Source organism: Lepidochelys olivacea, assembly GCF_965140295.1.
Source record: "Lepidochelys olivacea isolate rLepOli2 genome assembly, chromosome: 7".
NCBI lineage: Eukaryota > Metazoa > Chordata > Testudines > Cheloniidae > Lepidochelys > Lepidochelys olivacea.
The window spans coordinates 11,321,557-11,338,605 of NC_140417.1; the positions used below are offsets into that span (position 1 = coordinate 11,321,557).

Below are 17,049 nucleotides of genomic sequence, written 5' to 3' on the forward strand. Positions count from 1 at the left end.
TATTATACTGTATATCAATTACCATGCCTTCAGCAGCAAGATATTCACAGAGCAGTTTTAACACATCCACATACAGTACATTTTACAACCATGACTGTACTAAGGCATTCTGGAGCTACTGAGGCACCTGTACCCTACATTGCTGCTTGGAGTAGGGGCTTTTGGTAGCAAAGCACTGCACTGACAGGTGGAGGACCAGGTGAACCAGGGCAGCTTTGTCCATCACTGCTTCCTCTCTACCCCAGGAAGAAACCTGTGGAAACTGCACTTATTCAGCTGGATCTGTGCTACAATCCTCTTTCTAGGTGCTGAAACCAATTAGTACAAGCAGTAAATGTAAAATGCCTAAGTCAGTCAGTTGTTCTGTGCAGATGAAATATTGTATGCGTGTTGTTAGCTCAAGACATCCAATTCAGGATTTGTGAGTTGCCATAAACTTTTTTCAAATATTACATGAATGTTTTTTAATCATTTTAATTCCTTGGAAAAGCTTCTTGATTTCTGTGCAGTTACATGATCACTCCCATGAAGCTGCATCTCCCTTATGTATTAGCAGTCTGCAACCAAACAGAATTTATATTTTTCTTTAAAAGCAAACCTTCCATCCTTCTACTACTATCAACATTATTAAAAAAATAAAAAGCCTTCTTTTGTCTTGCATGAATAGCATGTTAGGTAAGTTTAATAAGTGAAAGATTGAACAGATTTCCATTTATGATTTTAAGGAAGGATTTTTTTTCCATTTTGAGGAGTTTACAAATTATCAACACTTGTTCCTGGATACAATATGCTAAAAACTCCCTCAGAATAGCAACTGATTTAAAACTTACTTTGTTTTTTGAATCCAAATACAATAGTCCGTAATGTACAGATCATTAAGGATGTAGGCAGGGTCATTTTCTCGAAAAATCTTGTGAATGTCCAACAGACACTTCAAAACAGCACTTTTACCTGGAAAAAACATTGATGCTTTTTGAAAAATAAATAAATGTAAACTAAAATGTTACAGTCTTACACTTGACACCTTAATAAACATTTCATTGCAACAACTTATATCTATGGCAGGTTTGGAGCAATCTTACTACCTTTTTATGTTGAGTTAGTGCCTCAATCATTTGATTGGAATTCTCCCATTTCCCCTCATTTAAAAAACAAAATAAAGGGAGGAGAGATTTAGGTCCCAATTGCACAAGTTCTCTTCCATTGGGCTCCTTTGCATACACGGAGCCTTACTGAAGTCAATGGAAGTGTGCCCATTTACAGTTAATGGCAGGATCGGAGTCTTAGAATTCATTACTGTTTCCTGCTGCTGTTAGTGACAAACTGGTTGGCAGCTCAAATGTCTGAGATAAAAAAGAACTCATCATACATTCCTAATAACTAAAAAAAAATCCCATTTTTAAAAACATGGGATAAATCTCTGAAAGATGTACATTTGGCAGCAGAAATACATTTTCTTATTTCACAAGCAGAAGAGACCTGTTCTGCTTCATTTTTCTTTCCTATGTCACCATTTCTGCAAAGCAGATGTTTAGCTACAAACATTTCCTAATTACTTAGCACTTCCTTGCACCCTTTTTTCAAAAGCCTCAAAACCACTGAGGCTTAAGTGTAAGTGAGAACACTTTTAAAATATAGTTTTATTAGCCAGTGAAAACAAGTATGGCTAATAAAAAAATAAAGTGTGCAGAGGGAGTCTACCAGCCCCTCTGCTAGGGTGAGCGCCTCCTAGATTATTTAATCTTAACTTGGCGAGGTTACACGCTTAATAAATAAAATAAAAAAAATAAATAAAATGTATAAAATAAATTTTAATAAATATAAATAAAATTTATACAATAAAAATAAAATAAATTAAATTAAATTAAATTAAATAAATAAAAAATTAAGATCTGTACGAGATCAACTCAGAACTCTCCCTGCTGTCCAACCACAAGATTTTAACAGAGAAGTACCTCTGCACAGAAGAGCCTGAGTGTGCCTACGGAGAGGGGAGGGGAACAAGGAAGGAGAAGTTGTACAATAGGGTGTAAGTGGCAGGTGTGGAGTAGCTGGAGATATGCTGCACTGGAAGGGAATTAGTCAAACAGAACACTAGAGAGAGAATCAGATAAAAATTAAGATGCACAAGCATGGGGCTGAACTATAACTTCTAAACTTTATCATCCTTAATATCTGTCAAGACAGACTATTCTGACTTGCAAAGAAGCAGACCCATTTTCTTTAAAAAATGACAATGTAAGTGAAAACCTTGTTTAGCTGTCAAACTGCCAACCAGACCAGTTTGCAGTTAACAACAACAACAAAAAAGAGTATAAAACAGGTTTTAAAAGTTCTCACAACACATAAAAGAGGGGGGACAAACTGGGTTTGAGATTCTCTCTCTAATGCCCCCATAGCCCTTGATTCTACTTCACAGATATTCATGGGGGTTTGGTTGCTTTTCTAAGTGGTCCCCAGCTGCAGCAAACAGCACATCAAGTTAATGATTCCATAGCATTGTCTAGTGTTCTTGTACACGAGATAGAAAGGGAACTTTCATTTCATACCCACTTTATACATTGCTGCAATGATTTCACAAAGTCAGGATCCGTCCAGTACACTAAGGGATGAGAAAGGGGAAATATGGTTTGTTACAGTTCTACTCTGTTTAGTTAAGGCACAATGGATGTGGTCACGGATTTCATTTTCATCAAACTGTCTCTCAAGTCGCATACTGTTTACATTGGCAAAAAGAAAAAGGAGGAATACACTGTGTGACTGCACATGAGTGACAGTTCAGGGCTGGCAGTGGCATAAGCAAGACATTGAGGCATCTGCAATCTACTGTATTTTCTCCTTGTCTGGGGTCTATAGATACCCAAAGATTGTAGTGTTGCCTGGGAGCATAAGAATATGAAGAGTCACTGTATAATGTGGGCCCCTCAAAGAGAAGGTCCTTGATAGTACTTTGTACCTCATAGGGGAGGCCAGAGGCAGCCAAGAAGCTTGGGGCATGATTACTGCCATACCCATGGAATGTGCAGCTGTATCAGCGGCACTGAGAGAGGCCTGAAGAGATATCTTGGCAATTGTTTGCCCTTCTCTTATGGGGGCATGAAATTGTTCCCTCTGATTCTGAGGCAAGTGTTCAATGAAAGATGAAAACATTGAATAGTTTGTAAAATCATTTCAGGTCCTTCCAGGATTCAAAGATCATCACTGAATAGCAGCTTGGATGGTACCGGGGACTCTCAATAGGAAGCCTCAAGAGTTCTTATGTTGAGCGGTACTGGAGTGGGTACTGAAGGACAAGTGATGTGCCCTTCTCATCTGGTTACAGAATATGGCACTGACAATGATTTTGGCCTGGCTCTAGAGACCTTGTGGCTTTGATGCTAGTGCTGTTTTAAGTTGTTTACCTGATCGCTTTTCAGTATGAAGCATGGTTTTCTTAGCCGGTGCTCTGGTTTCAGTACCAGAAATGATGGGAGCCTCGGCAGAACCAGGATGCAAGGTCTCCTGAGATCCAAAACAAGGGGTAACTTTCCCCTTCTCTTAGCCTGTCCTGAAGAATGTAGCCTTTTCTTCTTTGAGGGCCTGGATGGTTCTGAAGGGCCCTCAGGGTCTCTGCTTACCATTGCAAAAGACATGGTCACCAGGGGTCTGTAAGCAACTGGGTCCAAGGTACAGGGGGGTGAACTGTACCCTATGGGTCTCAGACACCACTCACTCAACCAATAGGCATTTAAGTCTGTCCTCCCTCAATTTCTTAGAGCTGCTTTTAAACACTGAACAGATCTAAAGTCTTGTCTACACTGGCAAGTTTCTGCGCAGTAAAGCAGCTTTTTGCGCTCAAACTGCAGACATGTACACACTGCCAAGCCACTCTGTGTGCAGAAACTCCTCAGTTGCATCACTGCAAAAGAACCACCATGATGAGAGTCGTCAGGCTATTTGCGCAGAGGCTCCAGCGCTCTATTGCCAGTGTAGACACTTGATTGCTCTCTGTGCTGTAATTGGCCTCTGGAGCTGTCCCATAATGCCTCAAGTGATTGCTCTGCTCATTGTTTTGAACTCAGTTGCCCTGGAGACATGCGTCCCTCCCCTTTCAAAGCACGGTTTCTGACAGCCATTGCGTGCTGTGCTGATCTGCTTCGGGACACAAAGCAAATCATTAATGTGGAATGTTCGTGCCCTTGAACACAGAGGCAGGCATGTGTGTGTGTGTGCATTGCAAACCCTTCCCAAAGCATCCTGCGGCCAGTTGCACAGTGGGATAGCTACCATAACGCACTGCTGTCTTTGTGTTGCAAGAGCTGCTAATGTAGATGCGCTCCAGTCTCACAAGGAGCAGAGTGTGGACACGCAACAGCGGTTTAATTCCAGCATTTTAATAAAAGTGGTATAACTTGTGGCGCAGAAACTTGCCAGTGTAGACATACCTTTACATTTGAAAGGGATGTAAGTCCTCCCAGGCAGCCGAGGCAGCTTGACTATCTGACACAGATAAAGGCCCAAGACAGAAAAAAACCCAAAGGCTCAGATCAGGCAAATGACAAAGGGAAGAAAGAAATCCCATCCCAAAAAAGCACAAACTCTAAAAAAACCCATAAAATAAAGAAAATACCAAGCAAATAAAAGTTTAAGGGGAAGAGGTAGCAAGCTGTGTAGCTAGCTAACTGACACCGCATTGCTCTGTTTCCAGCCGCAGATGGTTGAAAAGGAACTGGAGTGTGATAGCAAGTCCCACCCTGCCTATATATTCTTATACCAAAACATGAGAATTTGCAAGGCGCAAAGGCAGACCCCACAGACATGGCTGGCAAAAATCGCCAATCAAGCGTGAACAAGCAGATGCACATCATGATGTAGTGTACCTATGGGTTCTCCACTCAAAGAAGAAACTCAATTAAAATATCTCACCTTAAATTAACCTATTAATATTTTTTCCCACTGGTGGGTGTTTGTGTCTGTTCTCCTTCCTTGGATGTTTTGCTTTTAGTTGCACTCCAGACTTCAACAGAGTTTCCTCCAGTTTGAAAGAAAAAAAATTGCTTTGTATGTTCATTTCTTGCCTGTCACCTCCAATATACTTTATTTCTAACAGCTTTCTTGTCCCACAAACCCACTTTGCTTTTGCATTTTTGGGGAGAGAAAAGGGGACTTGTTGGAGCCTGTTCTCCTATCCATACCCAAGTCCATTCATTACCGCAACCCGCCAGGTAAATACAACTCCCTCCAGAGCGTGTTAATTAAGGTCTTTCAGTCTATTCTTTCCTCAGAGAATGAGTGCCCTAAGTAGGTTCCTGAACTCTGATCTGTGCTCTCTATCATAGACTGCAAAGTAGTGTCTGCAGACCCACGGGTGTGCAGAACAGTGCCTCATGCTCTGACAAGGACATATAAGGAGTCTCTCTCAATTCCTTCTTGACCTTGAAGCCTACCTCTGCAGTAGAGCAAAAGGAGGGTGGGAGGTGGAACATCCACAGGTAAAAAACATCTCAAAGAACTCAAGTTACTATGAGGTAAGTAATCTCTCCTCCTTTTTCAAGTATATGTCCCTGTGGGTGCTCCACCATAGGAGACTCCCAATGAGTAACCCATCGAAGAGGTGGGTAAATCCAGGATAGTTCAAAAGCCTGCATCACCAAAGGTGGTGGTATCTCTACAAACAGGTAAGATGGCAAAATGTTTGTCAAAGGTATAGAGAGAAGACCAAGTAGCAGTCCTGCCAATTTCTGCTACGGGAATGTCCTTGGGTAGCCCTGGCGATGTGGACTGAGTTTTAGAATACACTGTTGCTCTGTGTGGTGGGATGCATGTTGGCATTTTAATAGCAGGTGATGATGCAACCCGAAACCCACTTAGTCTGTGCGGAAATCAGCTGGCCCTTCAACCTATCTGCAATTGATACAAATAGTCTTGGAGAGGCCTGAATGATTTAGTCCTATCCACATAGAAAGCAAGGGCCCTCCTAACAATCAGTGAATGAAGGTCTCATTCTCCTCAAAAGGCATGAGGTTTTGAATAGAAAAATGATAGCGAATCTCCTGGTTAATGTTATGTTCCAAGGAGACCTTTGGAAGGAAGCAAGGATAGAGATGTAATATAACCTTGTCTTTGTAGAAGGTGATACATCATGGACTCACCATGAGCACTGCCAGCTCCCCCTTCACCTCACTGAGATGATGGCAATCTTTCCATGGGGACTGACGTTCAGGATACCGACGAGGGAATGCTTAGACTTTCGCACTTCCCCCAGCAGGATCTGAAGCGAGTCTGCTTGCCTTTTCCTGTGGTCCTGGAAGGTCTTAAAATCATCAGCGTGGGAGGGCAGTGGTAGCATTACTACCTTAACCAGAGATGGAGAGTATTACACAGACGGGAGTAAAATCTCTTCCACCTGAGATTTTTGTTCCTCCTTTACATCATCCAAACCAGAGAAGTGTGTGGTACCGAAGTGTGACATAGCACAGGACAGTCTAGAGATGCCGGTAGGGGACATGGTACCAATGGGTGCTGGTGCTTTCTCTTAGGCCCCCAATAGAGTTGGTTACTGTAGGGCCCCATAAGTTCCAATAACTCCACTGAGGAAGGGGATAAGGGAAGGGAACTCAGTGATAGTCAATCTTTGGGCCTACAATGTACATTCCCTAGGATGTTCTTCATGAAAGGGACCCATGGGAGTAGGGAATTCACAAGTTAAGGCGAATATAGCAGACAGCAGAACTCTGTCCTGAGCTGCAGGCAACTGAGAAGGAACTGAGTGGTGGTGTGCTCACACCTCCTGATGTGCCCTCATTCAGAGCACGAGGCACTGTTCTGTGCAGGTGGATATTACTTTACACTCTCCGATCAAGAGTGCACAGAGGCACGCACATCTATAGGGACTATACTCAAAGAAGAAATAAGAGGTACATAAAAATAATATTCAAACCTTAATGTAGCTATTCTAGAAAGTGTAACTCATTTACTAGCCCATCACCATGAAATTCACAATGCTAAGTTCTATCCAAGGACATTTGTTTTTGGCCTTTACTAACATCAGTTCTTTACTCAAGTCTAAGATTTCATGGCCGATGAAGACCATGCCACTGTTTTTGCCCAAAATTCCTTTTCTTCAAGTCATTTACTGCAGTTAACTTTATTCTGTAGTTTGGAAACACAGGACTGAATATCAACTTGATTACCAAGTACCAAGCATGGGGAATTTCAATTGTTTTGTACAGTGCAAAGACTCAAATCAAGGTTGAAGAAAGAAACAATCTATTCAGAAAGTAATGATAAGTGTTTAAGAATGTGCACAAGATTAGTGTAAACATTTGTGAACTAAAGATTTTCTTTGCTTCATCATAGGTATTTGCTGAACCAAAATTTTTCCAAGTCATACAATGATCACAGAAACAAGTCTAAGCATGGTAAATGGAATTCACTTTAAGGTGTCTTAAATAAATGAAAATATTAACCTGTAACAATTTAGTTTATTTGTAAAGTTAACGGTATTACACTATATTGAGCAGTTAATAAACTGCTTTTATTGAAGAGATGTTTTCTGATTGCTTAAAAGTTAGTGGGACAGATTTTAAAATAAATATATAAAAAGATCCCACATCTGTAAGACAATTGAAAACAATGATCTTATAAATATTTATGAGATTTCATTATATTAAACACAATAAGTGCCATAAGAGCTGTCAAGGTTCCTCCCCCACTCTGAACTCTAGGGTACAGATGTGGGGACCTGCATGAAAAAACCTCCTAAGCTTATCTTTACCAGCTTAGGTCAAAACTTCCCCAAGGTACAAAATATTACACCCGTTGTCCTTGGACTGGCCGCTACCACCACCAAACTAATACTGGTTACTGGGGAAGAGCTGTTTGGACGCGTCCTTCCCCCCAAAATACTTCCCAAAACCTTGCACCCCACTTCCTGGACAAGGTTTGGTAAAAAGCCTCACCAATTTGCCTAGGTGACTACAGACCCAGACCCTTGGATCTTAAGAACAATGAACAATCCTCCCAACACTTGCACCCGCCCTTTCCTGGGAAATGTTGGATAAAAAGCCTCACCAATTTGCATAGGTGACCACAGACCCAAACCCTTGGATCTGAGAACAATGAAAAAGCATTCAGTTTTTTACAAGAAGACTTTTAATAAAAAATAGAAGTAAATAGAAATAAAGAAATCCCCCCTGTAAAATCAGGATGGTAGATATCTTACAGGGTAATTAGATTCAAAAACATACAGAACTCCTCTAGGCAAAACCTTAAGTTACAAAAAAGATACACAGACAGAAATAGTTATTCTATTCAGCACAATTCTTTTCTCAGCCATTTAAAGAAATCATAATCTAACACATACCTAGCTAGATTACTTACTAAAAGTTCTAAGACTCCATTCCTGGTCTATCCCTGGCAGAAACCAGCATACAGACAGACACAGACCCTTTGTTTCTCTCCCTCCTCCCAGCTTTTGAAAGTATCTTGTCTCCTCATTGGTCATTTTGGTCAGGTGCCAGCGAGGTTACCTTTAGCTTCTTAACCCTTTACAGGTGAGAGGAGCTTTCCCCTGGCCAGGAGGGATTTCAAAGGGGTTTACCCTTCCCTTTATATTTATGACACGCCCCCCAAATCTCAGCTAGGGCGAAACACTGGCTGGGATTTCTTCCTGGAGCTCTAGGAAAAACAGAGTTAATAAGACACATGCATCTCTAAATATACTATCAAGTACATAAAGACTAACAATATTTTCCACATCTCAAGGACGATTTTAACCAGTTGATTCTGGGAAACTTTCACGGGAGAGTGCATCAGCCACTTTGTTAGAAGCTCCTGAGATGTGTTGGATGTCGAAATCAAAATCTTGGAGAGCTAAACTCCACCGAAGAAGTTTTTTGTTAGTTTCCTTGACGGTGTGAAGCCACTTCAGTGCAGCATGGTCGGTTTGCAGGTGGAAACGCCGTCCCCAAACATATGGGCGTAGCTTTTCCAGAGCATAGACAATGGCGTAACATTCTTTTTCAGTGACTGACCAGTTGCTTTCCCTCTCAGACAGTTTTTTGCTGAGAAACACTACAGGGTGGAATTCTTGATCAGGTCCTTTCTGCATTAAAACTGCTCCCACACCACGCTCGGACGCATCTGTGGTTACTAGGAACGGTTTGTCAAAGTCTGGGGCCCTTAGTACAGGGTCAGACATGAGTGTCGCTTTAAGCTTGTTAAAGGCCTTCTGACACTTTCCGGTCCACTGAACAGCATTTGGCTGTTTCTTTTTGGTTAGGTCTGTCAGTGGGGCAGCGATTTGGCTGTAGTGCGGTACAAATCGTCTGTAATAACCGGCCAAGCCTAAGAAGGATTGAACCTGTTTCTTTGACTTTGGGACAGGCCACTTTTGGATAGCATCCACTTTGGCCTGTAGGGGGCTGATAGTTCCTTGACCCACCTGGTGTCCAAGGTAAGTCACTCTGTTTAGGCCGATTTGAGACTTCTTAGCCTTAACAGTTAGTCCTGCCTCCCTTATGCACTCAAGGACTTTTTGTAGATGTTCCAGGTGGTCTGCCCAGGAATCCGAAAATATGGCCACATCGTCAAGGTAGGCGACTGCATATTCTCCTAATCCTGCTAGGAGACCATCTACAAGTCTTTGGAAAGTGGTGGGTGCATTTCGCAGCCCGAAAGGGAGTACATTAAATTCATACAGCCCGAGATGTGTGATGAAAGCTGACCTTTCCTTGGCAGATTCATCTAGCGGTACCTGCCAGTACCCCTTGGTTAAGTCCAAGGTAGAGATGAACTGGGCCTGTCCCAGTTTCTCTAATAGTTCATCTGTGCGTGGCATTGGATAGTTGTCTGGGCAAGTTACAGCATTTAGCTTACGGTAGTCCACGCAAAAACGTATTTCCCCATCTGGTTTGGGAACTAGAACCACTGGAGATGCCCATGCACTTTCAGAAGGGCGGATTACACCCATCTGTAACATATCCTGGATCTCCCGTTCTATAGCAGTTTTAGCTTGAGGAGACACCCGGTAAGGTTGGACCCTAATTGGGTGAGCATTACCTGTGTCAATGGAGTGGTATGCCCGTTCAGTCAGTCCTGGGGTGGCTGAGAACGTTGGCGCGTAGCTAGTGCACAGCTCCTGGATCTGCTGTCGCTGCATACGCCCAAGGGTCATGGAGAGGTTCACCTCTTCCACACCACCAGCACATTTCCCTTCGTAGTAGACACCTTTGGGCCACTCAGCGTCATCTCCTCCCTGGGCTGTAAACTGACAAACCTTTAATTCTCTGGAATAAAAGGGCTTTAGAGAATTAATATGGTACACCTTAGGCTTTCGGTTGGAGGTGGGGAATGCTATGAGATAATTAACAGCTCCCAGGCGCTCCTGGACCACGAATGGCCCTTCCCACGATGCTTCCATTTTATGGGCCTGGAGCGCCCTTAAGACCATGACCTGGTCTCCTACTTTGAAGGAACGCTCTCTGGCATGTTTATCATACCAGGCTTTTTGCTCTTTTTGAGCATCCTGTAAGTTTTCTCTAGCAAGGGCTAAAGAGGTTCGGAGGGTGTTTTGTAGGTTGGTTACAAAGTCCAGAATGTTAGTTCCTGGAGAAGGTGTAAATCCCTCCCATTGCTGCTTCACCAACTGCAATGGCCCCTTAACCTCACGGCCATATACAAGTTCAAATGGGGAAAACCCTAAACTGGGATGTGGTACAGCTCTGTAGGCAAAGAGCAACTGCTGCAACACTAGGTCCCAATCATTGGAGTGCTCATTTACGAATTTACGTATCATGGCCCCCAAAGTTCCATTAAACTTCTCCACCATGCCATTTGTTTGATGGTGGTAAGGAGTGGCAACCAAGTGATTTATCCCATGAGCTTCCCAAAGGTTTTCCATCGTTCCTGCCAGGAAATTAGTCCCTGCATCTGTGAGGATGTCGGAGGGCCAACCTACCCTGGCAAAAATGTCTGCTAGTGCCTGGCACACACTTTTAGCCCTGGTGTTGCTTAGAGCTACTGCTTCCGGCCATCGGGTGGCAAAATCCATGAAAGTCAGTATGTACTGCTTTCCTCTGGGTGTCTTTTTCGGAAATGGACCCAGAATATCCACAGCTACTCGCTGAAATGGAACTTCAATGATGGGGAGTGGCTGGAGAGGGGCTTTGACCTGGTCTTGGGGTTTTCCCACTCTTTGGCACACCTCACAAGACTGGACATAGGTAGAAACATCCTTGCCCATTCCCTCCCAGTGGAATGACCCCCCCAAATGGTCTTTGGTCCTGTTCACCCCAGCATGGCCACTAGGGTGATCATGGGCTAAGCTCAAGAGCTTGGCCCGGTATTTAGTTGGAACTACCAACTGTCTCTGAGGATGCCAGTCTCCCTGGTGTCCACCAGAAAGAGTTTCCTTGTATAAAAGTCCTCTTTCTACAACAAACCTGGATCGATTAGAAGAGCTGAGAGGCGGTGGGTTGCTCCGTGCCGCCGTCCACGCTCTCTGGAGGCTTTCATCTGCTTCCTATTCGGTCTGGAACTGTTCCCTTGATGCTGGAGACATCAGTTCCTCATGGGATTGTGGACCTAGGCTTGGTCCCTCTGGAAGCGATATAGGGGATGGAGCTGGTTCTGTTGACTGTGAACCGCTCTCCGCTGGTGCACTATGTTGGGATTCAGGCTCCAGCTGAGCCTCTTGTGTAGGGTTATCGGCTGCTGCCAGTTCAGGTTCAGTGGGGCCCTCTGGCGTTGAGGTTGCAAGTACTGGACTCAGTGCTGGCACGGGGTCTGGTGTTGGTTGTTTGGCTGGTTCCGGTTCTGGGACTGGTTCTGTCTGGGTCTCTGGGACTGGATCCACTACTGCTGTTGCAGACATTGGCCTGGGGTCCGGGTCCATCACCTCTGACTGGGTCCTGATAAAAGTTTCCGGAACAGAGCTAGGCCTCACGGCTTGTTTAGCCTGGCTGCCTTTCCCACCCTCTTGGCCTGCTTCACATGCTTGGCCAAGTCTTCCCCCAACAGCATGGGGATGGGATAATCATCATAGACTGCAAAAGTCCACATTCCTGACCAGCCCTTGTACTGGACAGGCAACTTGGCTGTAGGCAAATTGAAAGAGTTGGACTTGAAGGGTTGAATCGTCACTTGGATCTCTGGGTTGATTAAATTGGGGTCCACTAAGGAAGCATGGATAGCTGACACTTGTGCTCCGGTGTCCCTCCACGCGGTGACCTTCTTCCCGCCCACACTCACAGTTTCCCTCCGCTCCAAGGGTATCTGGGAGGTATCTGGGCCTGTGGACCTCTGGTGTGATTCCGGTGCAATGAACTGTAATCTGTTGGGGTTCTTGGGGCAGTTGGCCTTTACATGCCCCAGCTCGTTACATTTAAAACATCGTCCAGCTGACGGGTCACTGGGGCGAGGAGGGTTGCTGGAGAACGGGGTGGTGGGACGATAAGGGGTCTGGAGGGTTCTTTGGGAGGTAGGTGGGGCTTTGGGCGGCCCCCGGTAATAGGGTGTGGTCTGGGGTGGTCCCTTCTGGTCTCCGCTCCAACTGCAACCAGTTTTCTTCTTCTCTGCCACCTCCACCCATCTGGCTCCAATCTCTCCTGCTTCAATTACAGTTTTGGGTTTCCCATCTAGGATGTATCTTTCTATTTCCTCAGGAACACCCTCTAAGAATTGTTCCATTTGCATTAGGAAGGGCAAATTTACTGGAGATTCAACACTTGCTCCTGATATCCAGGCATCCCAACGTTTCACAATGTGGTAGGCATGTCGGGTAAATGAAATGTCTGGTTTCCACCTTAGGGCTCGGAACCTCCGACGAGACTGCTCCGGTGTTATCCCCATTCTGACTCTCGCCTTGGATTTAAACAGTTCATACTTGTTCATGTGTTCTTTAGGCATTTCAGCTGCCACCTCAGCTAAGGGTCCACTGAGCTGCGGCCTCAGCTCTACCATGTATTGGTCAGTAGAGATGTTGTACCCAAGGCAGGCCCTTTCGAAGTTTTCTAAGAAGGCCTCAGTATCATCACCTGCCTTGTAGGTGGGGAACTTTCTGGGATGGGAAGTGGTACCTGGAGAAGGATTGCTAGGGTTTGTTGGTATATTCTGCTGGGCCTTTATCCTCTCCACCTCCTCCACATGCTTCCTCTCTTTTTCCTTCTCCTCCTCCACATGCTTCCTTGCCTCCATTTCCCTCTTGTGGGCAGCCTCCTGTACCTCCTTCTCCAGCCGCATGAGTTCTATCTGTCTTTCATGTTCCCTTTGTTTTTCCTCAGCCTGAAATTTGGCTAATTCCAGCTGTAGTCAAGCTGAGGATTTGGTCATTCTAACCTCTCTGTTTTTAACTAACTTTACACCCGAGGTTTAGAAATAAACAAACAAAACGTGGCTGTAAAATTTTGCTGTGCTGGAATAGAATACCTATTCTCTGATAGTGACTGTCAGCCTACAGAAAAAGACAATTCCCTTGTCTCTGCTCTGGGCCCAAATTAAAGCAAAAAACCTCCAACTACTTGGAAACCTGCTTACCCAGCCCAAAGAAAAAGCAAATGGGTAGAACACACACCCCCTATTTACTTTTAGGAAGAAAAGAAAAAAAAACCTCTGGGTTGGAAGACTGTGAATTTCCCTGCAGGAGATAAGTACCCTGCCTCCAAGCAAAGAAAACCTGCAATTCACAAGATAATCCCCTTTTGTCTCTGCTTGGCCACAAAGCAGAGAAAAAACAATCTGCTTTCAGTTTCAACTGCTTTCTGGACTTTCTTTCCAAAGGAAAAAAAATTTTCTTTTTAAAATCTGTATTTCTAGTTCAAAAAATCTCAACTGGATCTCAAAATGATTTCAGGTTAATCCCACCACTATGCCACCATGTCAAGGTTCCTCCCCCACTCTGAACTCTAGGGTACAGATGTGGGGACCTGCATGAAAAACCTCCTAAGCTTATCTTTACCAGCTTAGGTCAAAACTTCCCCAAGGTACAAAATATTACACCCGTTGTCCTTGGACTGGCCGCTACCACCACCAAACTAATACTGGTTACTGGGGAAGAGCTGTTTGGACGCGTCCTTCCCCCCAAAATACTTCCCAAAACCTTGCACCCCACTTCCTGGACAAGGTTTGGTAAAAAGCCTCACCAATTTGCCTAGGTGACTACAGACCCAGACCCTTGGATCTTAAGAACAATGAACAATCCTCCCAACACTTGCACCCGCCCTTTCCTGGGAAATGTTGGATAAAAAGCCTCACCAATTTGCATAGGTGACCACAGACCCAAACCCTTGGATCTGAGAACAATGAAAAAGCATTCAGTTTTCTTACAAGAAGACTTTTAATAAAAAATAGAAGTAAATAGAAATAAAGAAATCCCCCCTGTAAAATCAGGATGGTAGATGTCTTACAGGGTAATTAGATTCAAAAACATAGAGAACCCCTCTAGGCAAAACCTTAAGTTACAAAAAAGATACACAGACAGAAATAGTTATTCTATTCAGCACAATTCTTTTCTCAGCCATTTAAAGAAATCATAATCTAACACATACCTAGCTAGATTACTTACTAAAAGTTCTAAGACTCCATTCCTGGTCTATCCCTGGCAGAAACCAGCATACAGACAGACACAGACCCTTTGTTTCTCTCCCTCCTCCCAGCTTTTGAAAGTATCTTGTCTCCTCATTGGTCATTTTGGTCAGGTGCCAGCGAGGTTACCTTTAGCTTCTTAACCCTTTACAGGTGAGAGGAGCTTTCCCCTGGCCAGGAGGGATTTCAAAGGGGTTTACCCTTCCCTTTATATTTATGACAAGAGCCATCGCATTTGCTCAGATTGTTGGACTCTGCAGGAGTTCACTGCTATGACTGCCTGCAGCAGAAATCCCACAATTTTAAACTCAGAGTTTCAGAAGGACTTTTTCCTCTCCTATGAGGTTGTGTGTAGGAGGGTATAATTCGGGCCTAAATCTACATCAATCATTTGATGTAACAGAAATAAAGTCACTGTAATCTAACTTTTTCACAGGCTCAGTGGCTCATGCATTGAAAATAAAACATTTATAAAGTAACAGGAGACTATACAATTCATTCAGCTAGTTTTTATTTCCTCAATCTGATTTTTTTCCACTCTACGGCATCAAATCAAGTAAATTAAGCTCTTTCCCCAAGGACAATTCTGTATATTTTTTCCACATACCTGCAAGCAGCAAAATGAGTTTGCATCTAAAGAAATAAACTGAACTTTATTGTCTCCCTCTTAAAGGATAGCATGAAACTGAATATATGAGGACAATAAAAGATGTCACCAACCCCTTGTGTTTGCACCAATACAGTCATCAAATTCTAAGAGACAAAATCTCAAGAATATTTAAGCAGAGAGAAGTATACTAAAAAACTCAGTGTATCTCTATGTCAAACATATATATGTTAACATGAATTAATGCAAATGAACATTTGAACAAAATTCAATACTGTGAATGTTGAGAGTGAACTCTACACATTTAAAACAAATTCACTCACAGTTTTCCTTCATGAGCTACCTGTCCAGCTGTTTTCCTGGCAGTTCTTCTCTTTTTACATACATTTTTCTATTACATCAATTGAATAATATTTTGGAAAAGCAATAATTTCTGAAAAACTGGTTAACAATTCATTTAATGACTGAATAATTGTTTGTGGCAAATCTGACAAACTATTTTTAATGAGTAGAAAGGACTGGTTTCCTAGGAGCTGTTCCTTAACATTCACTGGGTTATGCTCTGTTAAGTGCCTTTGAAAGTGTACATCAGGGGTTCTCAAAGTGGTGGTCAGGACCCCTCAGGGGGTCGCGAGGTTATTACATGGGGGGTCGCGAGCTGCCAGCCTCCACCCCAAACCCCGCTTCACCTCCAGCATTTATAATAGTGTTAAATATATTAAAAAGTGTTTTTAATTTATAAGGGGGGTCACACTCAGACACTTGCTATGTGAAAGGGGTCACCAGTACATTGAGAACCACTGGTGTACATCTAGTACACAGAGTCTCAGACCTTGGGCGATGCATTTTGTGTGTTATCAATAAACTGCTCACGAAAGCTCATGCTCAAATAAATTGGTTAGTCTCTAAGGTGCCACAAGTACTCCTTTTCTTTTTACATCAGACACTATCACAGCTGCAATGAAATTCCTTGCCAAAATATTTTATTCAACTTTAAATTCCAAATATATTATTATACTATGCTATATACTATATATTATAGCTTTGTCTATCATCATTTAGGAAAAGGCCACAATTGAGCATGAAGTAAATCAGACTGCTCACTTGTCAAAAGTTAACACGTGCTTAAGTGTTTTACTGGATTCGGGTCAAAAGGAATGGTTTTGTCCATATGGCATCCCACTACTATATGTTTTGTTTACACAGCACTATTTGGTTATTTAACACTGTCTGATTTTGTGTAGGTAAAGGCAGAGGCAGTGCACTAAAAGACAAGCTTATAGATGTCTTCCTTTCCCCCTAATATATAATTATGACTTTGAAAGTGATAAAAAAACATTTTATGATGCATACTGCATTATTTTGATGCTTTCCACATCATGAAGCTGTTATTTCAGCCCTTTCTGGGTGACTGATAAAACAATACATTAGTACAACATGCATTAAGGAACTTTTAGTGCGTGTCAGCAAGATCCACACGGACAGCTAGTGCATGACACGTTGGTGTACACTAGAATTTACACCCTGGCTGGTGTGTACTAATGCTCTGGGTAGACAAGACCCCTTCATCCCCCATATAAATAAATATATAGTACGTCAAACTTCACTGTATATGGCTAATTAACACATATAGTAAAAAATTAAGTATCTCACCTAGTTGCAGTATCATGACTGTATCACTGAAGGCTCGTGTCACTAATCTGAAATGTCTGTAGAGTGGATAACATAAAACTCTTCTTCCAAAGGATACCAGGACCTCAGGAATACTAGTGAAACTCTGAGTGAATCAATGAAATTGTATAATTAATTTACTTGAATAAAAAAAGCACATAGTAATTTATTTTTTTTAAAAGACATTATAGCTACACACACAAAAAGGT

At 42.9% G+C, this 17,049-nt stretch overlaps 1 protein-coding gene across 1 annotated transcript in view; it reads right to left on the bottom strand.

The window, feature by feature from the left end:
- SHQ1 (SHQ1, H/ACA ribonucleoprotein assembly factor) overlaps window positions 1-17,049 on the bottom strand; it is a 109,678-nt gene that overhangs the window by 43,235 nt on the left and 49,394 nt on the right. The window contains exons 10-11 of the mRNA XM_084634420.1: window positions 16,823-16,946; window positions 831-951 (exon numbers count right to left, since the gene is read on the bottom strand). Of these exons, the coding sequence (XP_084490546.1) occupies window positions 831-951; window positions 16,823-16,946 (245 nt within the window). The remainder of the gene's footprint in view (window positions 1-830; window positions 952-16,822; window positions 16,947-17,049) is intronic.